Raw genomic sequence first — 24583 nt, 5'->3', positions numbered from 1 at the left:
ATTGGATAAAATCTAATCATACATAAACTTTTGTTACATAAGTATACACAATAACAAGTATACAAACAATATTAGTACCATTTTACAAATATAATTTTATAATCTTGCAGTTATTTTTATTGGTGTAACATATTGTCATATGTTAACACAAGTTGTTGATATGGGTTTGTCAGAAGTTATTATACCTTTGTCTATAGTAAACTATTAATTCATAACCATAAGGAAATTAAGTTCAATTTCAAATAAGAATAGATGATATTTCTGCTAGGCTATTGCATTCAATAGGGGTGTGCAGGACAGGATCAGAATAATAATTATCATTCCAATTCGGAATGAGCTATATTTTATCTGACACTGACAATCTCTTTTACACACAGTTTTTAATTGAAGTGACGATAGTTTTCAAGGGCACAAAAATTTTGCACCTCAAAATATTGTGACTGGGATAATGAAAATCAGGAAATAAGTCCCCCCCCCCAAAAAAAAAAGGTTTGAAATGGGAATTTTTCATCTAACATATCAAGATCGCACACACCCCTAGTATGAAGTTCATTAAAAAAAAATCATAATAGAAATAATGAAATTCATATCACAAGAACACTACAAATATTGCATACCATTGTTTCAAAATACAAATTATATTAATACAACCACCTATGTAGAACATTTAACATTTATTATACTATTAAAGAAATTACACATGTGTCAACTGGTGAAATAAACCACATGCATAGATATGTTGATACTAACAATAAAATACAACAAACAATGGAAGAATTTAGAAATCACAATTAACGTCCATTAAAGTCAATTATTTGTAAAACATTTGAGGTGACAATCACAGCACTAAAGGTTACAAATGTAAATACATACAAATTATTTAGTTCATTTTTATAATAATGTAAACACTGAACAATAATGGCACAAAATAACATTAAGGTTTTAAATAGGAATGCTTACATTTAAAATACCCATATTATGCTTTATCAGTTACATATACACTGAGAAGGTTAGGGTGTCACAGTACAACAGAACTAATACATAGATGTTGGAAGAAAAAATATGAGAGAGTATGTTCCCCCCACATATCTAAAGACAACAATATTTTCATACTGAATTGAGTAAGCAAAGCACTGAATACCACTCCTTGATTGTGAATACAATTATTCGTTATAATTTCCAACATATTGTACTGAACAATTTAATCAAAAAAGAAAGTAATTTAAACATTATTCAATTTACAAAACAGTAACATTTAAAGACCTGGTCAAAAGATAATTTGTTATAGGAAAGTGGGTGTTAATTCTGTACCTTCCAAAACAACATTCTACATTTTCTAGCAGGTCTCACCCCCTTTGGGTGGTAACTAAGAAAAAACTTTTTCTTCTCCACCCCCAATGACTAGTTTTGATAGTTTAAACTGACTGATTTTCTATATACGCAATGGCAATGTACAAAGAACAAGTGGAAACAATGTACACAAAACATTCTCAAAAAATACACTGCTTTATAGCACTCCTCCTATTTACATATCCACATGTAACAGGCAGATACATCAAAAAGCACTTTATACGTGTATAACACAATAGCTGTCACAAACAAATATGCTGATAACAATATTACAACAAAAATACTTTAAAATTACTAATAAATAATTTTTCCCTTACCGTAACCAACATTTTGTAACCCTCTCCATACGTTCTTTCTATTCAAAATTACTAGATGAGAACATATTTTTTATGCTACCTTAACATCAGCCCAAATAGCAGTATAAGTTATTTGAAATTTTACCTAATCTTGAACAACATGCAGTGTGATTATGTTACAAGGCACTAAAGTATCAATCCTCTTCAAAATTGGTAAAATTTGTAATTCTCATGTACAATGGCATGTGTTACAACCATAGAGGATAGGTTTTTGACAATATTAAGTAATTACTTCTTTACTGTGCCATTTTATCATATAAATCCTGTATTTTAATTAAAGCATGGCTCACTGCACATGCCAACATCATAATTATTCAAAAGTAGGCACATCGTAAGGGTATCGTTCTATATTTTGCCAAATAACGACATTACGATGACATGGTGAGTACCTTTTATATTATCCTGTACTTTTTTAAAAAAATAAATTAGTACCCGAAGAGGTACTTTGCATGACACAGCCTACATAAAATACAAATTAACTACACAGTGATATTTACTTTTAATTCAAAAGCAGTAGTTTTTTCACAGTGCAGTAAAAATTAGCAAATACCAACAAGAAATGGTGTTTTGCATTAGGTTTAACGCACTACCTGTGATGTTTTTCAGGCACAATTAATCCCATGCAATACTGCCCCTGCATTGCCAAAACGTCCACCATTCTTCAACACATCATTGCCAAGTGTATGTATCAACATAAAGGCGAAAGCCATACACAGCAATATTAAACACTGCTCAATTCTTTGACAACAAAGCACAGGAGGGGAACTTATAAATATGGTAACACTTTGGTACAAGCGAAGGGGAGCATTTTTGTCTATGAGAGGAGTATACAAACGACTGTCCAATCAAATTTGCAAGTTTGCCATTCTCCTCTTCTCAGTATGACTGTCAATAGATGAATATTTTCCTTAGTGGTGTTATTAATATGTTTGACTTACAAACTTAGAAATAAAATAGGGATGGCCCGATATAAAATTTTGACTGATACCGATAAGTACCAATATTCTACCAACCCAATATAAAATTCCAAATGGTTTATTAATCTCCTTAATGAATCCATGTTACCAGATACACCAAGCTTTTGTAATGCAAAGGAAGCTGCATATTTAGACATTTACTTTAAAAAAAAAAAGTACAAAATGTAGATTATATGTTTATATCCATAAAAACTATAACAAAATGACACAATATTGGACTAAATTACAAGATATTTATAGATACATAGGATCTGTATAATTATTGGTAATTTTACTGATAAACAGATATGCTTATATCGGCCGATACCGTTAGTGTTATTAAACTGGCCCATACCTAAAATAAAACCACAATTTTTTGTTTTTATTTTTGATGTTCAAACCTTTGACTGAGAGCTGAACCATAGCCATCACTGGCTTTATTTGCAACTCAAAAGATGAATGCAAGAATTTCATTTTTTAGCTTCCTGATTATCAGAGTGTAAATCTAAAGAGAGGGAACAATGCAAACCAATACTGAGAGTGAAATGAACACTAATGTCACCCTATCAATATCTCTAATGATTGTAGCTAATTAAGAATATATTCATCATTTGAAAAATGTCTATACAAGTTGTGAATTATTTTATTATCCTGTATAGTTAATAGTAAAATTTAGAGATGGACTGATATGGAATTCTTGCAAATACTAATGAAGTAATGACATAATATTTACCGATAGCGATAACCGTGGCTTTTTTTGGTAACATTTTCACAGCTAAGAAATAACAACTAATATCCATTTGCATTAACAAAAGAAATACAAGTAAACATGTACAAATATATCATTTATGAACACACTATAGTATTTCTGGTAGCTCTTATGATTATGCATAATTAAGATTTGTTTTACCACAGCAAACTGACTGTACCGAAGGACTGAGGAGAACCAAAAATTTTTTTTTGGCATAAAAGAATCAGTACAGTAATTGATATTCAACTGATCCAATGAAAAATTGCAAATGTTCATTAACCTCCTTAATCAATGTATGTTAGCAGGAGATTGCAATATGTTTTACTTATATAAAAAGAACTGCATATTTATATATCTAATTTATAAACCTGTGCTATATGAATTGAGGCACCCTCCAAATCCATCTTTTTTTTTAAAATGATAAGGATTGTATCTTAAACTTCTATGTAAGAGGAACTGTAAAATAGCATTATTTACCCTCACAACCCAACACATCCTCGTTGAAATTAATGTTAAAACTGTGCTGTTTCGATATTTGCAATATACTCAACACATATCACTATTTTAGAATCAAAACTTCCCACAGCCCCATCGTCCAATCAGTGTGCGCTATTGTATGGCGTGACCAACCCCCTACACTGTACTCATTATTTAGATAATAAACCTAGTTGTAAACATGTAGACTAGAGTGCCGCAATGAGAGTTTTTCGCTCGAGTGGAAAATTAGTTCCCACGGACGATGCTATATAGCATACAGAATTGACAGCTTCTTCGCTTGAGCGAATAATGCTCGAACGGGCAAAACGAGCGATATATGGTCGAAGCCCAGTAGTACACGTATAACCGTAATTTTTCTGTGGTAATTGGTCCTCAAATATGGACCGTGAAGTGAAATAGACAGTGAAATTTAAACTTAGCGAATACAGTCATCATCTCCATGTTAAAATATATTTTAGTCAATCTTACCAATACATAGTGATGCATGAAAATGAAATAGTTGATTATGGGCTGAAACTATCTGGGTGGATTTCTACATATTTCTACGATTATTGTCACATTGAAATGATATTTGATTCTATACATTCGAGCATAGCACGCGCGAGTGAAAGTGGTCCTATGCAGTACACTAATGTAGACAAATTAAGTTTATTTAACCTTTTTTACTTTAGAGTACGAGAAATCCAATGCAAACATTCATATTGTTGACAGTTAAATTGGAAACATAACCTACCAAATTCTTATTTTGATGCTAGAATTTGCCATATGCAATCAATGATTCCCTGTAGTTTGCTTGTTTATCAACTAATACTCATGAAATACTGCAACAATAATTACACTCATACGTAGAAAATCAATGATTGAAAATGATTCACCTACACTGCACAGTTTATTAGTACAGTTTTTCGCATTTCTTGAAAATATGGCTGTTATGGATTAGGAGGGTTTTGATTCAATTATACCTTTATATTCATAAAAGAAGTACCCAAATGGCAGAATTTTGCACTAAGTACATGCTATTTACAGGTCTATCAGATCGGTAAAATTATTGTTAATTCTACAGAGTGGCCAAAAAAAAAGTAACCAAAAGTATAGGTCAGCATTTTGGCAACATGTTTGGGTCACCTTTTACTTTGATAAAGTGATATGCCTGTATCAATAGAGCACCAATTAATTCATCCCATCCCTAGTAACACTTATATACTTCAATCCTTTTAAATCAACTTTCCACATGAGTAATTGGGCAAGTTTATGTTTGGACATGTTTAGGAGTCATGAATCCCAAACATACCTAACATCCAATGATACCATGTGGATTCGTATGGTTTCACGGATGTTTTCAGCCTGGATCATGCTTCTGTTCGCTTGTGAATGTTGGCATCCCTTCTCACGTTCTTCCCACGAAGCACAAGTCCCTGTGCTGGAGACTTGTGGACTTCCTTTATTGGGTCGTCGTCAGCGGACATGAGCTGCATAATGTACACAATAGAATTTTAATAGCAAAGACAGAATTAAAGCACAACCGCCAGTCAAGACTTAAAGTATACCGGTCTATTGTTTATCTACCAAATTATTTAGAGAAGTCTTATGTGGTAGAGCAGTGAGTGGGAAATTTGTGATTGAGAGCTCTTAACTGCATGCAAGGTTCTTCCTTTACTGACTGCGGAATTCCACAATGAGTTTTTAGTTGGTCAAAGGATCTTGCCATGGAGTAAAGTTTATGCTTCATCAATTTTTGTGGCCACAAATCGTGGTTGTATACTTATATTCTTAGAGACTACAGCATTTTTCTGGATCTTTTACAGAGTTTTACACGTTGAAAAAATTTACTAAGTCTGCTTATCCACTCTACTCATTTCGTAAGTCGTATTTTTATAAAAAAAATTAAAGATTCATTGGTCACACATTTTAGAACTAAGTATTGCATATTCCAGTGTAATACAAAATCGATAAATTGAGTGAGTATATATATGTATAATTTAGGCAGAATACTGACAGATAAATAGAGCAGCATTGCTCCACTCAGTAGGGCATTCAATTGTCATGTGGGTTTGATTCCTAAGATGGGTGATTTCAGGAGGAAATTCATCAAGAAATGTTCTTGCATGGAGCACCTCCGGGGGTTCACACAGCCTGGTACTGATCACATCACCTACCATAAATGGCCGAGATCATGTGAGATTCTACCTATATGCCTCTATGGCATGTTGCAATGTGTTGGGGACCCTTTTACTGACAGATGAATCCAGTGAGAATCACCACTATGCTACTGGCAACACTGTAGCCATGCCACTATGTTCGAAGAAGAAGTAGAAAGATTATAACACCATTAAGCCTTGTTTCCATGATTATGAAAAACTAAAATATGCTGACCAAGGCAGTAATTTATTTTATAAAAAACAGGCTGAAAGACAGGTTGAAACAACATAGGGATGATGTACGACTTAAGAGAGAGAGAAATGCAATATTTAAACACACAAGAGAAACAGGACATGACATAGAGTGGGATGAGGCTAAGCAGATAGGAAGGGAGAAGAGAATGCTAGTGAGAAAATGGAAGGAAGCCAAGGAAATAGAGAAGAAAGGTGAAGAAGACACAATGAACTGGAATGGGGGACTGAAGTTAAACAAAGAATGGAAGAAGATGTTGGAAAGAGTGGAAAGGACAAGAGAGAAAGAGGAAAGGAGAAGGAAGAAAAATGAAGGGAAAAGAGTGTGAGATTAAAAGCCCAACCACATTCTATATGGAAGAAATTGTGTTTAGCCTTTTAGGTGAAAGTAAAGTTGGCAAGTGAAAGTCATCTGCTAGAAAGTTCCAAACAACTTTCTAAATAGTCTGGAGGGAGTAATGTTTGTGTATATATAATGGTCTTTTGTACTTGATACAGAGTCTGAAGAAGACCTTGCTAGAAGGTTGAAACGTTACGTTAGTTTATGTTTTTTTATAAAATAAATTACTGCCTTGGTCAGCATATTTTAGTTTTTAGTAGAAAGATGGGATAAAAATTGGTTCAAGATGGGAGCTAGGAGCTATAACTTGAGTCACCTTTACTTGTGTCATATGGTACAGTAACGATGATGTACTTCAAACATATTCAAAAAATGCACTGATTAGTGTACATTAGTAATGGGGAAAACATAAATGCTGAAGTTATCTATTCGACAGATTATAACTTAGCACTGCATATACGAGGTTTGGCTAGAAAAAAACTGGATTGATGTTGCTATTGGCAAACAACGAATGTGCGAAGGTTGAGCAATGCATGATTCTATACTACCATACCCTGCCTACAGAATGACTAATTGCCCTGGGTGCAGGCCTCTCAGTTTCGCTGTGGCACTTGGACAAAGCGGAACGTGCGTCTGTGCACCGTCGGAAAAATGCTGAGTATTAAAATGGAACAGCGTGTCAATATGAAGTTCCTTTACAAACTGGGGAAATCCGCAACAGAAGCGTACGACATGTTAAAATCTGTGTATGGGGATGAGTGTTTATCACGCACACAAGTGTTTGAGTGGTTTAAACGGTTTAAAGAATGATCCAAGACAACCCACGTTCAGGACGACCATGCACGTCGAAAACGGAAACAAACATTCAAAAAGTGAGTGATGTGATTCGAAAAGATCGTCGATTGACCATTACAGCAGTTGCTGAAATCACAGGAATAGACAAAGAAAGTGTTCGACAAATTTTACACGAGAATTTGAACATGAGTAAAGTGTGTTCAAAACTCGTGCCAAGAAACCTGACATTGGAACAGAAGGAAGCTCGAGTGAACATTTGTACGGACACTTTGAAGAACATTGAAACAGACCCTACATTCTTAGAGAGAGTGATAACCTGTGATGAATCGTGGTTTTTCACGTACGACCCTGCCACAAAGCGCCAATCAATGCATTGGAAGACCCCGAGTTCGCCACATCACAAGAAAGCTCGCATGAGCAAGTCCAAATTCAAAGCCATGATGATTGTCTTTTTCGACATTCGAGGCATTGTGTACGTTCATTGGGTACCCGAGGGTCAAACTGTAAACCAACATCATTACATTAATGTGCTGAAAACCCTTCGTGAGCGAGTAAGAAGACGACGACCTGATTTGTGCCAACGGAAGTCATGGATTCTGCACCAAGACAATGCTCCTGTCCATACGGCCCTGTCAGTGAAGACATTTTTGGCTAAATATGGCATCCCAGTGTTAGAACATCCGCCGTATTTGCCGGACCTTGCTCCCTGTGACTTCTTTTTATTCCCCAGAGTGAAGTCCACCCTAAAAGGAACCAGATTTGAGACAGTAGAAGCTGTGCAAAGAAAAGTGATGGATGTAATGAACATGATCTCCGAAAATGACTGGCAACACTGCTTCCAGCAATGGAAAATTCGTATGGAGCGGTGTACAGATCGTGCAGGGGAGTACTTTGAAGGAGATAAAGTTCCTGTTGTACAAAATGCCGAATAAAAGATTTCATAGCATCAGTCCGATTTTTTTCTAGCCAAACCTCGTAATTTAAAAATTACAAGCCATAAAAAATTAAGATATTTTAATTATTACACTGTTTATCAGATCTGTTGTACCATTGAATACCTTCATGTACTGAAAGAAATGAAAGTCACAGTTTCAATACAATTTGGTACAACTTACCTGAACAAGCAACATTCTTCTAGGGACTGCTGATGTATTAAGGTAACTTCCGTGAACCAGTAGATATGAGAATATTACAACTTGTCCTTTCTTGGCAAACACCGGCTCTGCCTTCTCCAGGGCAAATTCATCCTAAAATACCATCATTATCTTTAATGAACATTTTTACATGTAATGTTTGTATACAGGCAAACTAGCTATTGTTATGAACTGAAAGTAAGTGACTCTGAGGTACCACAGCAACATCTTGCTTCAGGACAGTTTTCCTCCATGCTCTCTCCACAATAATAGACCAGTCAAGGTCAGAGCTTCCCCTTGCCTCCTCTACATCCTTGGCTCTCCAGGATTTCCACCTTCTTTTAAATTGCTCAGTTGACACTTCGCACATTTTAAGGGGTGTCTCAGAAATATTTTCGTTTTTGAATCCACCCTCTGGGGCAATTCGCATATTACTGAGCAATGAGATAGATTGCAAATGCTTGGCAACATTGTTAATATTTAGTTGCCATGGAATGCTTTATGGGGCAGCAATGTGCATTTTGTGTTCGTGCATTTTATAAAAATAATGATTTTTATGTTGTGCGTCGTTTGTACCTGCATCATTATAACCTGGCAGGAATGAGAGACGTCCCAAGTGCAAATTTTATTAAATATTGGGTGAGAAAATTTGAAAACACTGGAAGCATATGACGAGTAAACTGCACGGACGTCATAAAAATGCTTTGCTTCAATTCTCTCAAATTTGTGGCATTGGGTACCTTAGTTCAAGAATAATTGAATGTGAAAACATGAACGGTCACCATTTGTCCAGTACTCTTTTCCACAAATAAAAATTTAATGTTTAAGCTTTCTTTTGGTAATAAATTTATCTTTATACAAAAAATTTAAGTATTTATTTTAATAGTTTTAAAAACGAAAATATTTCTGAGACACCCTTTACGTATGCGGTTGATTTAATCAGATGAAATTGTTGCTTATTGGCAACATTGGGTGGCGTGATCCTGACTGGACTATTTTTATGGCTTTAGCTTTAGGAGTAAATACTTTAAGACAACCTAACCTTGCATGATGTAAGCAATGACTGGAAATTAGGTCACAATAAGCAATAGCAGTACAGGGTGTTTGAAAAAGAACTCCCTAGTTTTAAGTATAAATTTAATAGGGAAAGTAATGAAAACTTACATCAATGAGTACATATCATGAAAGAGGATTCCTTCAAGTTTTGTTCAATGTTAGTACACCTCAACGTGGGATCCATTTGTTGCCCTGCACACGTCGAGACGATATTCCACTTCTCGCCACGTATTCACCAACATTTCAGGTGTAACTGTCCCAACCGCAGTGACGATTCTTTCCCATAAATGATTGATGTCTCTGATCCTAGCACTGTACACAACATTTTTTATGTGGCCCCAAAAGAAAAAGTCCAGTGGGGTTAAGTCTGGGCTTCGTGGTGGTCAAGGTATTGGGCCAGCCCTGCCTATCCACCTTCCTGGAAAGCGAGTGTACACACCTGTTTACTGTAATGAGGTGGGGCGCCATCTTGTTGGAAAAACACAAGCCCCTTTTCCACCTCAATATCGTCCATTTGAGGAAAGACGTACTCTGTCAACATGTCATGGTAAACGTCCCCGTTTATTGTTTTTTCTACAAAAATGAAAGGACCAACCACACGATCTTCCATCAAACCGCACCAGATATTAAGTTTGGGAGAGTCACGTTGATGCTGAATTACTTCATGTGGATGCTCTGCCCCCTAAATTCTACAATTATGACGATTAACTGTTCCACTGACATGAAATGTAGCCTCGTCAGAAAAGAGAATGTTTGGTAAAAAATTGTCATCATCATCAATTCTGTGTAGAAAGTCAACAGCAAACTCATACCTTTGGATTTTATCAGTAGGTTTCACTTCATGTAACAATTGCAATTTGTAGGCACGCAACTTTAGTCTTTTACGAACAACATCATACACTGTACCTTTAGCCACTCCTAATTGTAGACTACGTCTGGCCAATGACTTCTTCGGGCTCCGAACACACAAAACACGGATCTGTTCAACAACATCTTCAGAAGTTCTCGGTCTACCTGGTGATTTACCTTTGAAAATACTACCGGTTTCCTTGAAATACTTTAGCCAATGACGGATAGTTTTTGCTGTAGGTGGTTCACCACCATACTGACGTCTAAAATTACGTTGCACTGTTATAACTGACTCAGTTTTCACAAACCAAATTACACACTGCGCTTTCTGTTGCGGAGTACACATTGTTACTGAGTTGCTCTGCACTACACGAACGCCGGAACTGAACTGAGGGAACAAAGGAAAAAACACAGCACTGGTGCCGTCTCAAGGTCAAGCAGACCTACCAACTGCAAGGGTGCCAAACTTGGAGAGTTGATGAATCAAACACCACAAACTAGAATACTGTATGTCACTTTGTACAGATTCTAGGACACATTAAAACTAGGGAGTTCTTTTTCAAACACGCTGTATATAACATCCCAAAATGTAGGACACATTTCTATCTTTTTTGCTGTAAATAACATATGTAATACTAGGAAAAACTAGCAAATTTTTAGTTAAAAAATATGAATTTTTAAGTGAATTCAATGATTTTAAAATTTCCAAAACTTATAATTAATGACACTCCTACATGCGTGTTCAAGCATATTGCTCTGAAGATTCTTCACCCCCCCCCCCCCCCCAAATTCCTGTTTTGGTAATAAAAGAGCACTGTATAGCTCTGCAGAGTTAAAATCATTGAAACTACACAAATACTAGCCTTTTAAAGAATATATATGTGTCATTCCATATGAAATCAAAACAGCCCACAACCTAACCATCTCCGATTTTCATGAAATTTGGAGAGTTGAAACTATGAAAATTTTCAGTTTTGTGCGTCTTGTAATTGTTAAATTATTGAAGGTCAAATTTACCATAAATTGCCCCTTTTCAGCCCGCTTAGCTATACTAAATCTGCTGTAACTCTGCTCCTATTTTGCGTAGGAAGCTCAAATAAAGCTTACTGTACTGGAAATTGAACAAGCTTTCCAGTGATATACAGAGGTTGTTCCGTCTACATTTGGCCAATTTTGACTTACCCAAAAATTTAGACGAATCCATGTGCTCGATGTGTGTCCCTTGGTTCCTAACAATAGCCCGACAGCGTAATTTCCACTGTAATAGTCTTCTCTGAAGAACTGGGAGGGGAATCTTGTCCCATTCACTTTGCGCAGCTTTCCAAAGTCCTTCCACAGTTGTCACACGCTGTTTTCCCAAAGCCAGCTTCCGCAAGCCAAATCCACAATAGTCCATAGGACTTGCATCTGGAGATTTAACAGGTACCTCATTGAAAGGTATCACCTGTATACCACTTGCCTCCTCCATCTCCCTGTAGAATGCGAGGGGACGATCGTGAAGTATGTGATGAGGCTTTGTCCATGTGAATGCGCACCAGATTGGCATAATTTCCGTACATTGTTGGAATCTCATGCTCGTAGATCGGCCGCATGATCTGCTCCTGATAATACTGAGAGTTCATTTTGCAGTTCTTCGCCACCCTATGAATCTTCAGTTTACCTCGGTAACAGTACCCAGTAACGTCCATGAACCCTTTTGGGAAGCATTCTTTACATACACGGACCCACCTTCTGAAGTTCTTTGCGCCTTTCTCTCGGTACATGATGGCTCTCGGTTTACCGCAGTCGGAAAGGTAAATCCATGCTTCATCGAGCGTTACGACGTGCTTCCACCTTTGTTTTGCCAGATGCCGTTCCTACAGCTTCCGGGCGTTACACTTTCGTTCCTTTTGGTGGGCATCCGTGAGAAGATGGCAGCGAGCTTTCATGACTTTTTCCAGCTTGAGTTGATGGTGTAAGGTCCGGCTCACAGTCCCCAAAGACACGTCAAGACGATTAGCCATACACCTTTGTGGTGGCAGATTTTCTTGCACTGCCATTTTGCGCAGTTTCCTCTGCATGGTAGGGGTGGCCTTGGCCTTGGCCCGCTTCCTAGGCAACTTCGTTGGTGATCCAAATGGTGGAGCTTCGTTGCTCTTGTACTTTTTAATAACATTTCTTATTCCACTTAAACTGATGTTGCAACCATTCTTCTTGCACTGTTTTCTAATGACAGAAACACTAAACTGGGCGTCATAAAGAGCCGCAACATAGCCTTCCCAAAACCGGCTTAGTTTGGGCGGCATGTTGGTCACAGAGCGGAAACCCACACACTTGGAAAAAGATTTTACACAACACTCACAACAATGGTCCTGTTTTGTGCGTTATTTTCGTCCGCGCGGATAAACAACTCCGTTCCCAGACAGTCACTGCACAACACTGCAGGACGCCACGTGCCAGTTCGGGTGAGTCCAATCTGCCCGGGAGGGGGGAGGAACAAAATTGGCCAAACGTAGACGGAACAACCTCTGTATAACACGCCGACCTCTGGATAAAAATATAATTTTGTCACGTGACCTTGACCTTTGACCTTGAATATCTCACAACATGTCATTACCAAAAATCTTGAAAAAAAATATATTTGGTCCCTCATACCATACTCTAAAATATATCAAAAAATCATTTTGGGGCTGCAATGGGATCAGAAGATACAAAATAATATGTGTAAATGTGTAACTATGTGACTGATAAAAGCCTCATTATATGGACTATGACATGTCAAATGTCCCTTAACACCCCCTACAAAATGTAAAGGAGTTATCCTGGTCATGAAAGAAATAGGTTTGGGACAGGGAGATGCCTAGCCGTGTGTGTCAAGCGCTGGTCCGGCATATTGTTGACCGCCATATTGAATTCAACGCAAAACTTTCAAAGGAAAGGGGGTGATGTGATATATCAAATCAGGCTAGAATTTCACGAGAAATGAAGTGACGAAGGTTTTTCCAACGTACCTTTAGCCAGCAAAAAGTTATACGCATATCTTTCACTTACGATATATGCACATTATAATGTTGTCAATATTCCTGTGAGCACACTCTTTGACGTCTCTCACACTCACATAGAACTTTTGGCAATGTAGCAGGTGCAACAACATTGCAAGCAGCAACTATGCCTTCTCTCAGATGGTCAATATCACGGACTTTTAGTGCATGCACCATTCTCTTCAAATGTTTCTGAAGGTAAAAGTCCTCCTAAGATGTTAGATCTGGGGAACGTGCAGGCCTTTTAATACATCCCTGTCTGCCCACCAATCTACCTAGAACTTTACCATGAAGAAATTGCCACAATGTCCACATAGTGTGGTCACACTCTGTCCTGTTTCAAAACTCTGGAAAAGTGCCATACCCCGTAAGCAAGGATGAAAAACGTTTTCACTTAACAAATCCAAGAAGCCCTCACCATTTAAGGTTCCGTTGTTGAATATGGACCAACCATTCCAGTTCTCCATACACTATACCACATCATTAGCTAAAAAAAATAATTGCCTTGGAAAAAGAGGGAAACCAGCAACCCTTAGAGTAACTGACTCATTTTCTTGTGAAAATGAATGTATCATAATTAAGATGATTAGGAACGAGACAGATCAATCGATACTCTATTGACATTGGTATGTAGAATTAGTGCGTATAAGTAAAATTACCAAAATGATTCATCTATAAATAGCCAATAGGTGATATGCCAATTAGGTGAAAAAAAATCTGTTATTTTGTTATTATTTTTATGTTTATGAACATATAATTTATATGTTCTGGTTTTGTAAACTAAGGTCTAAATACGTAGTTTCTTTTAAAAAGTGAAACCCACTGAAGTCACCTAATTACACAAATTAAGGAGGTTAGTGAACCAATCATGTTCTTCAAAGAAAATTTATAATATAATATTGGATCTGCAGAATATGGGTTGTCAGCATTGCTAAAAGTTACGTGAGGACTTTATTAGAATCTGCAATAATTTCACATCAGTCTATACCTATTTTATAATGTTAGAAATACAGGGTGGTCCCCATTTGGAACTACACTGTACATATTTCTGCTTTTGAAATAACGGTCTGAAGAAGGCAATGTGATATATCCTGAAATGTAATTGTGCTTGCAATATCATAGTCACAGAGGCACATGTATACAATATAATGTGTTGGTATGATCTGTACATATACTACACAAAGTTGAAGAATTTAACAATTTCACATGTGTCAAGCAATAACCTTGATGAAATCTTTTGTGCTTATTATGAAATGAAAACTCAAAACCTATTCTTACCTGATCAACGTAATGATGTGTTCCAATATGGGCTCCTTTGTCTTCCAATGGACCTAGTTTGTGTGACCCAGGAAAGACAGCCAGGCCTCCGTTTTCTGGTGTCGTGTCATCCAAGTGGATAAAGACTGCTACCATTGAATGGTTTTTGAAAGGAAAGTAATGATAGTCCTAAAACACAAAGGATCACAATTAAAACAGTACGATAATGAGTAATGAAGCTGAATTCCAATGCCAATTGTGATAATATGATACGTTCATTAGCAGTTAAAAAAATCAATAACCAATAAACCAGAGATATGCCATTGTTCTGATGAGTACCCAAGAAGCATGTGGTGGTTACATAGTAACAAGACTCGAACTTGTTTGAAGCCTTCTACGCTAATTTCCACTTAAGCCAGAATATCATGGCAAATAAAATGTATGAACTGCTAAAAAGAAAATCAGCATTCATTTGTTTTTATTTTTAATGACTGTCCTTAGGAAAACCTGATTTGATATTTTGAGTTTGGGCCATAGAATTTCCCCAGATGGGAGTGAAATTATAGATTAATATATTTACAGGACACTATCATCCATGTTGAATTGTTGGACTCTTAACCAGGGTTGTTAAAGCTCCTGGAATCCATAAATTCAAATGGGTTCTGCTGCAGGACCGGAAACTTTTTCCTCGCACAATTTAAATTCAGTCCAAGTTGGGTATTGTTTCATTTAAAAAAAGGTTCCTGGACCGTGATTAAATTGATCCAGATAAAAAAGTTCGTGGACTGTGTTTAAGTTGATCCAGAATAAAGGTTCCTGTACCGTATTTAAATTCATCCAGAGAAATGTTTCCAGTACGGAATTGAAATAGTTTAAACATAAAAAGAACCAATTTCCACTTTGCTGATTTTCTCTTCCTCACGAAAATTGAATTTATTTACAATTCCTGGACCTTTAACAACACTGGAATTGTTAAGATCCAGAAACCCGTACATTCTAATGGATTCTATTGGGTTCCGTAACAGGACCAGAACCTGTTTCCTCGCACAATTTCAATTCGGTCTAATTTGCGTATTGTTTCATTTCAATAATGAACATATCCGGAAAAAAAGTTCCTGGACCGTATTTGAATTGATCTGGAAAAACGATTCCTGGACCGAACTGAAATACTTTACAGATAAAAAGGTTATTTATGGTCGAGAACCCATTTACATTTGCTGATTTTCTCTCCTGGACCAGAATTGAATTTATTTAAAATTCCTGGACGTTTAACAACCCTACTTTCTATTCATACCTACATTTCGGAGACTGATTCTGTCTCCGTCTTCAGGGTTGTGAATTTGTGTCAATATGCATGGTTCTAGTGTCAAATGTAAACTAAACCTAGTGCCTGGAAGGATTACTTATTACTGGCAGGAACCTCGTCTATGGCCTGGGTGTACAGTGCGGTGTATCGGGCTCCACCTTGTCTGATGAGTTTGGGGTTGACTCACTTGAAGCGATCAACTTGAAAATTACTTTTGGTTCTCCTTCAGTGTTGCTTATGTGCAACTGTCAGGCCCTGAATGGTTGTGTGCATATGGTTCCCCCAGTGTGTGTGCTACACTGTTCGAGTATGTACTGAATGTTCCTTGTACTGAAACAATAATAATATTTGGGCTGTATCATTATTGAAAAATATCGATTGCAAAACCGACACTTTCCCGGCATTTTGGTCTTTCACAGGCTCAACAAAAATACCACCCAATACTTTCGCAGTCTAATTATCATGTAAATTATGCAAAATTCAAAGTTTATTTTTATTTTGCAACAGTTTTGTGTGAAAAAAACTGTCTTGTGATAACATAACATATAATTTAATATTCTAATATAATTCTTGAATATTCTAAAGCAAAAAAAGTTTTGAAATTGAAGCATATAGTTAGAATGGAATATTTAAACTCTAATATTAATCAATATTTTCAACAACTTTTAATTATTACAATTTTTCAAGCATTGGAATCAGTGAGAGTATCGGCATAGTATCAGTGTAGGATCAAAGTGGTATTGGCTCAGCTCTAATAATAATAATAATAATAAAATACAGAAATAGATACCTGGTGAGTTGGAAAAGGGGACCCCTTTCCAGGTGGCTTCACGTGTGCCTTGGTGTGATGGAGCAGGATGTTGGGTGTTTCCATTATGTCCTCCAATGCATCCAGCATGCTTTTGTTTAACAGCATGCGAGTGAATATGGCTGAATGGAACTGGAGATTGTGAATAGATTTCACCTGAAATTAAATATAATTCATCATAAAATGAAATTTAAATAATAAAAAAAGTACTTATGAAGCATAATTATCTGACACGGAAATGTTTAAGCAAAGTACGCTAATCTTCAAAATGGAATAAAACATGAGAGAAGGGTTTTGCTATATGCTATCTTCTAAAAATACATGGCTTGTTGGTTTAATTAATATAATGTATTTACACTGTTAGATTAACAGCTGAGATAAGATGGGATGCAAGGGGACAAGGTTATGGAAATTAATATTGCAGCCTTTGTAAACAGCTCGAGCATTTACCTGGGGAAACTTAAGAAAATCACAAAGAAACAGAAGTTACAATGCATAAATTGGCATTTGCGTGCAATTATCCTTCAGGGGGAATGTAAAAACATACATGTGCTTGTAATAATTACAGTCTGAATAATTGTTCAAATGTTGCATGTATGAATTGAATTGTTGTTTCAAGTCCACTTTATGCAGAGAAAGGCTAATGAGGACTAGACCTACAGTTTAAAGTGGGATCCAAACAACTGTGAAATGTGGTCCCACCAGGTATTAGACTGTTGCTTGTATGTGTAGTGCTTTTAGTGCAGTTGTTATTTTAAACATGAATGAGTTCCACTTAAAATTCCTAAAGAGGATTGTTTCTTAACTCTTGGTTTCAATACACCAGTCACTTGTATGTTCTAGGTCAGTGATTCGCAACCTTCACGAGACCATGGCCCAGTAAAAAGTTGATGACACGACCCCAACAAACTTGTAAATCATTTTCTAAGTTTTCTTAACTTTAAGCATGAATTAATATGTACCCTCACAATTCAATATTAAATAAATAAGTTATGGCATATTCATAAAGAGTAATAGTTGTTTCTATGGATTTTCTTCACAGTTAAAATGTCTCACCTCATTGACCACACAATTATTTCGTAACAAAGATACAAAGAAATGCTCCCAGAATTTGATAAAAATTGAATGACTAGGAAGTAATTTCGTCCTATTGCTTTCATAAATACTATATTTATGTAGATCTCTACTACTTAATAGTAGTAGTGGTATTAGTAGGATTATTAGTAGTAATTTAGCTAATTAATTAATTATAAGTATTATTAATTAATTATGAGTATTATTATTTAATTAAAGTATAAAAAACAATGGTAATGTAAATTTGGAGAAAGTTTTAGAAATAACCCCCCCCCCCTTTGATAAAATCCTGCATACGCTACTGATATCTATTCATAATGGATGCTCATTATTGTACTTACAGTTGTACTCTGTTTAGTGTCTTCTTTCCAATCTCCTTTCCATGTTGCTTCTAAATCATCTTTAGAGTGCCTGTCAAACACTTCATCATATTCTTTGGAACATTCTTCAATTTCTTCTGTAGTGAAGATGTTGTCAAGCACTATGAAGCCATTTTCTTGGTAGAATTTCTTTTGTTCTGCTGTAAGCATGTTTGATGACTTCGCCTACAGATTTAAAAAAAAAAAAAAATGTACAAAATGCAATAAGAAGGTTCATAGTGCAGACATTTTTTTCAAACAGTTTTTGTATGCATACATAAAAATAGTGTTTTAACACATACAGTAAATGTAAGAATGAAATGTGTCATCAACATACAAACTCAAATACTAGCAAAATTACAACCATAACATTGTCAAAGAAGCCTGCGCAGGATGCATTGTAACATAAATGTTTCTGTATTGAAATAATACTGGCAATTCATTAAATCATAGAATGAAGACAGGCATGTAATAAGATGTATCATTATTGGCAGCGATGCTATTAAGGGTGTATGACGCGTGCCACAGCACATGGTCTCATGCTTCCAAAATATTTATGTAATATTATTGCATCTTTTCTTCACATTCATTTCTTGCACAAAGGCTATCACATTAGAACAGACGAAAGAAAAGGAAAGAGACGTACATTAATGAAACAACTCTATTTGTAATCAGCTTACACACTATAGAAATAGGAAACCAGAGTTTCAAATGGGAACCGTGCGCCTACTGCGAAAAGATTGTGTGAAAAGAAAATTTCCACCTGCCGTAACACTTGAATTTCTTGTTCATGATCTACCCGAACCTTCTACAGATTTCATCATAAACTTTATTGTTCGAGAGGGTACAGCATGCTGTCTCCCAATCTCTTGGCTAAAACTGAGAAAAGATGACAAGAAGGTAGACTCAGGTGGAAAACGCAGGTCAACTATCACTGGGAGGTAGACCATGGCAGTGATACTTGTCCCGGTCGGTATCTTCCTATTGGTATGAGGCTAAATTGCTGCTAAAATTGAAATAAAGAACTGGAGATACTTTTATTTTTATTTTCTCAAAACCCAGAGAAGAGATGCTTGCAATAAGTTTCAAATCATAATGGTTTGAGCCAGTAGAATCCAAGTATTACATATATTCGCAAATTACAATAATAATAATAAAAAAATAATAAAATAAAAATCAGCTAATAGCCGAATGCCGAAATGAGCATCACTTGTTCGAAAGTAATCAAGATGTATTTGAGAACTAAGGACTTATTTTAAAAGTAAAAATGCTCCTCAAGGGTAGTATTTAAGTGGAGGAGGGTTGGGGCTTACGTGTAATCCCCATCTGGTTTCTGCATACCTCTCTGATTGCTAATTTTTGGCTCAGGGGGACTATATATGTAATTTGCATAAATATCCCAATGCTTCAGGAGCAGAGACTGAAATTTCCCTCCCCTCGCTGGCCACACCATACTATATGGAATATTCATACTTTCAAAATACCTGTGTCAATGCTCGAAGTGGAAATTGTTAGTGGGTGATGTTCCTTTTAAACTTTGGGGGTAGCTTCGGGGATGCTCCACTTAGAGCATTGATAAAGATTTTAAGTAACACACACAATTTATATATACGTACGTAGATACATGTAACTAGGGTTTTGCCGTGAATCACCGTCGAACTTCCAAGGTATGAACAGGACATCAATGTGAACGATTTTTTTTGATAACATTTTGTTAGTTTAGGTCTCATTTCAAATCTACAAACCCACAACAAACAGAAATTTTATCCTGTATGCTTCCAGCCACGTTCACATTCAAGGTTGCCACTAGCATTTTCTTTCTTTTTGAGTTGAGTTTTAAATTCATTTTATGTACACACAGCCTAATATATAGAGTTTAAAATGAGATTCGAACCATTACTGGTAACGTTCTCAGAACACTTGATTACCTTGTAATGAAGTTACCACTACGCCATCAAAGGTGTGTGTGTGTGGGGGGGGGGGGGGTAATTGTTACTTTAGTTGCAGTGTAGAATTTTACGAGGCATTCAAGGTGTACATAATTTTAATTTTCATATTAGGGCCTCTTGAGTATACTTTGCACAGGGCGTCACGTTTGCTAAAGGCAACCCTGATTATTGGATAAGATTAGTACATATGGGATCAGTTTGTTATATCGGAGATACTTTAAAATCGGATATTTTGTGTTTTTTATGGTTCGTACTTGCCAATTGTGTATTGCTGAACATATTTGAAGGTGCCATGAAGGTTTTCACACGTTTAGAAACATTTTTTTACACTAAAATAAGCCATTTCTCGAAGCGTTGCGGAACACACGTCATGGTGCGAGCCCCACAAACCATTCACGGGTAGCCACAAAAACCATTTGGGATTGTACAACCATCCACGAATAGCCCCAAAAACCATTCCCGGATAGCCCCACGGACCATTCACAGAAGGTTAGGTTAGGTTCAGTTAGGTTAGGCAAACATAGTTAAAAAACAGCGTGGTTACGTTTTCACTTAAATTGAAGCAACAGGATTTGATTTCCGGCTGAAATAGATTGAAAGATGAAAGAAAATACCTCGAAGAACTTCGACAATGCTACAGAAACTGATTTCCGTAAGTAGTGTCTCCTGTAAATTTGAAGAAAAGTGTCTCCAATATAACAAACTGTTACTGTACAGATTACATAACATTGCCCCCAAGTAAGGAAATCGAGAGTTCTAGGTTTGACTCCAGGATGTTTATCTTTGTTTCGTCCCTCATTATTTCATAATTTTATCAATCACCCTCACTACTGCAATTGACATAAACAGGTAAACAGCAATGTAAAATATAATTCAAGCCACACACAAACACACAGATATGTATATGATGTCAATAATGAACATAGTGTTTATTAAGTACATCAACAGCAATATTACTTCAATAGGAACAAATCCACATCTTGCATGAAAAAAAAATACACTGTAACCATACAACCAACAATGTTTCGAATGTTTAATGACTTTTCGCAAGTTATTAAGAATTGGGTACCAGTTTCACAGATCGGAGACACATTAAAATCGGATATTTTGTGTTTTGCATGGTTCGTACTTACCAATTGTGTATTGCGGAACATAGTTCAAGGTGCCATTATGATTTTTACACGAAAACAAACACTTTTTCTACTGAAAAAACATATTTATCTAAGTGCTACCGAACGTACGTAATGGTGCCATATCACTCACTTTGTGAATGATAACACTTCCTTTGTTTTAGAATATCAGTGTTTTCAAACCTTCTTTACTGAAAAATACCTACTATCGTGTTCGTCACGTGTGCAAATTGTACATTATGCACGGGTAGCTGACGGATAGCCCCACAAACCATTCCGATAAGGTTAGGTTAGGTTAGGTTAGGCAAGCATAGTTAAAAAAAAAACGGGGTTGGAAACACTGACATGATTTCCAGGTCAAATAGATACCACGATGAAAGAAAATACCTCGACTAACGTTGGAAACCTTAGAGAAACTCATTTCCGTAAGTAGTTTCTTCTGTAAAAATGAAGAAATGTGTCTCCGATGTATGCAACTGTTACCAAGAATTGTTCTAGAATAGTGGTAACGATTTTGGAACGAAGTTCGAAGCTTAGAGAAACTAATTAGCACAGTTAAAAGCTTCACTAAGTATTAGTTTACAGAGAAATTGTAATTTGAAATGTAGCTTACATGAGCCGGCATTCTTGGGTTCCAGTTGACTTGGACACGAGTTTTGAGGATTTTCATGCGAAGCTCGAAGGAGGTTTCGTGCTCGAGACCAGATATTACATGATCAACTGTTTAAAACATTGGTAAGAACTGACAATATAGAGAAAGTCTCCAATTTTGTTAATTTTCGGTATACTAACTAATTTTGGCCTCCTAATCACGAATCTGTTGTAAAAAACCGGGGGTCACGTCTGGAAATTGTACATTTTGATGAAACATTGTTCGTTAGCCCCAAAAACCATCCACGGGTAGCCCCACAAAGCATTGACGATAGCCCCAAAAACCATCCACGGGTACCTACAAACCATTCATTTACGTTAGCCCCAAAAACCATCCACGGGTAGCCCCACGAACCATTCACAGGAGGTTAGGTTAGGCCTGATAGATTAGGTTCCATTAGCACTCAAAAAAATAGGGTTCGTACTAAAATTGAACATCATAAATCATTTTCTTGTAAAACAATGGCGTGGTTGGAAACAATGATAGGAGATTACATTTTCGTTCGTAAAACTACGCATATACACCTATATATATATATATATATATATATATATATATATATATATATATATATAAAACAATCGGCTTTTTTTTTCCAATTTCCAGACATGACCCCTGTTTTTTTACAACAGATTCGTGATTAGGAGGCCAAAATAAGTTAGTATACCGAAAATTAACAAAATTGGAGATTTTCTCTATATTGTCAATTTGCTCCAAAACATTTAGGGATGTTATTTTAATGCTAAGAGCCCTAAACTTGACCAGCCTAACCTAACAACGAAAGCATTAAGGGACGAAATATCCCTTCGCACCCCACGCAGGTGAAATAGAGGGCAGCAGTAGTCCGTATCCAAGACATCAGTAAACGATAGGCTGCCCGCAAACCAAGAATATCGCAGGAGCATGTGATTTTTCAAAAATCGTTCTCCAGGAAACGCGCAGTAAGTAATCACTAAGATTCTGAAGTATGTGTTAACTGACATGTAAAAAATGCATGTGCTCCATGATGATAAATTCGGAATTAAACAATCGGAACTTCGGCCTAAACATTTACAATTATCATACACTCATATTTGATTTATCAGGATGATCAAATCTTACTGGGAGTACTAATTATTACCGTACACCAGTTTTAAAATCTACTATTACATATACTTTAAATTCAACATATGTACGCAGACTTTAGAAAGAATAAAACTGCATAACTTACTCAGGAATATTTTGAGCACGGTATTTCTACGACATAAACATTCAAAATATGAGCGGCTTCTGAATAAGAGTAGTGTATCTAATCATTACAACTCGCAATAAAATCTCCCACTCTTAAGGTGTGTAAACAATAGCAAACGTGATTCTGCAGGTCACCTTATCGCCACACGTTGCGCAGAGGAAAAAACAAGTCAGAGGATGAGATTTTGGAATAAATATTTTTGCACTGCAGTATAGACTCACAGATAGACTAAACTCACGACATTATGCCCGTCATATCAGTGTTTGAGAAATAGGTAACTATACGAATGGATAAAACAAAAGGTGTTTTTATCCTTTACTCGCTCTTATGTGACAAAAAATGTAGTTTGAAATATCTCAACAAATAAACAATCTTAGCACACAGACGCTTAGCAGAAAGCTTTTGCGTTGATAACGAGTGTAAACAGAGTTAACGAGCAATTCTACACACTAAGAAGCACGCGAACGGTGTCGCATGTGGTAGTAGTACTAACTATCAGAATGCCACAGTTTTATGCTACATGACATTTCCATGCGCAAACCGAATAATCGTTACAAAAAAAGCAGAAAGGAAAACGGAGCGGTATGATCAAAGCGAGAGCTATTACTGAATAATACGGAAGACATAATTGCAAAATAAGGAAAGCACGAAGAGACTAACCATGGAATAACTCAAGGCACATAGAGATGGAATAATTGCAAAATAAATAAATAAAAATGAAAAATTATCACGAAATGAAATAAATTATGATTGATTGAGTAGGTGTTTTAAGTTCACTTTATGCACAGTAAGGCTAATCGGGACTGGACCTACAGTTTAAAGTGGGATCCGAACCACTATGTGCCTCCACCGGGTATCGAACACGAAATGAAATAAGTATGTAAGAGAAGTCCATACTGAGTGCAAATAGTACATTAACAATAAGTGCGAAGGAAAGGAATACTAGCGGAGCAGAAGAGGAAAGTCACAGAGAGAGAAACAAAGGGAGGGGGTTCGAAAAATAGAATAGGAAAAGAGAAGTGGAAAGGAAAGCGTTTAAAACAGAGAAAGGACGAGATAAAATGAAAAAGCAAAAAACGAATGAAACAGAGAGGGCGATGTATAAAAACAACTGAAGATATCCGTCCGAACATCATAAGAACAACAAATGCAGCTTGTCTTACCGCTTCAATTCGAAAGGTAGCATTGGTTACTGTAGGGTCGCTTCCAAGCGGCAGGCGACAAGCGATACGGAGATTTCGCACCGAAGTGACAGGGGCCGAATTCAGTCTACAGCAAAGCATTCACCGTGCAAGCACGACAACGGACCGAGGCGACAGCCGC

The 24583-nt window shown here is 36.4% G+C and overlaps 1 protein-coding gene across 3 annotated transcripts; it reads right to left on the bottom strand.

Moving 5' to 3' along the window:
- On the bottom strand, positions 1-23653 carry LOC146000316 (phytanoyl-CoA dioxygenase, peroxisomal-like). Of its 3 annotated transcripts, none has more exons than XM_083137824.1 (6): positions 23240-23653; positions 18281-18484; positions 16848-17021; positions 14773-14940; positions 8552-8683; positions 1-5380 (listed from the first exon to the last, which is right to left on the bottom strand). In XM_083137824.1, the coding sequence occupies exons 2-6, from the start codon at positions 18467-18469 to the stop codon at positions 5261-5263; spliced, it is 783 nt and encodes a 260-aa protein (XP_082993950.1). In that variant the 5' UTR covers positions 18470-18484; positions 23240-23653; the 3' UTR covers positions 1-5260. The 3 variants fall into 3 exon arrangements, with proteins under 3 accessions (XP_082993950.1, XP_082993951.1, XP_082993949.1); XM_083137825.1 differs by having other exon boundaries at positions 23482-23653; XM_083137823.1 differs by lacking the exon at positions 23240-23653 and adding an exon at positions 21991-22166.
- Positions 23654-24583: the final 930 nt, after the last annotated feature.

This window comes from Lepisma saccharinum, chromosome 16 (assembly GCF_977018435.1).
Source record: "Lepisma saccharinum chromosome 16, izLepSacc3.1, whole genome shotgun sequence".
NCBI classification, from domain to species: domain Eukaryota; kingdom Metazoa; phylum Arthropoda; class Insecta; order Zygentoma; family Lepismatidae; genus Lepisma; species Lepisma saccharinum.
Note: the sequence above shows the minus strand (reverse complement) of the source record. Positions and strands in the feature narration are given on the sequence as shown.

Excerpts from the sequence above, each read along its gene's own strand:
- LOC146000316 (XM_083137823.1), bottom strand. The coding sequence starts at position 22,047 with ATGAAAATCCTCAAAACTCGTGTCCAAGTCAACTGGAACCCAAGAATG. Across the intron at positions 17,022-18,280 it reads ACACTAAACAGAGTACAACT|GTGAAATCTATTCACAATCT; the intron begins GTAAGTACAATA and ends ATTTAATTTCAG. Across the intron at positions 14,941-16,847 it reads CCCCTTTTCCAACTCACCAG|GACTATCATTACTTTCCTTT; the intron begins GTATCTATTTCT and ends TTTGTGTTTTAG.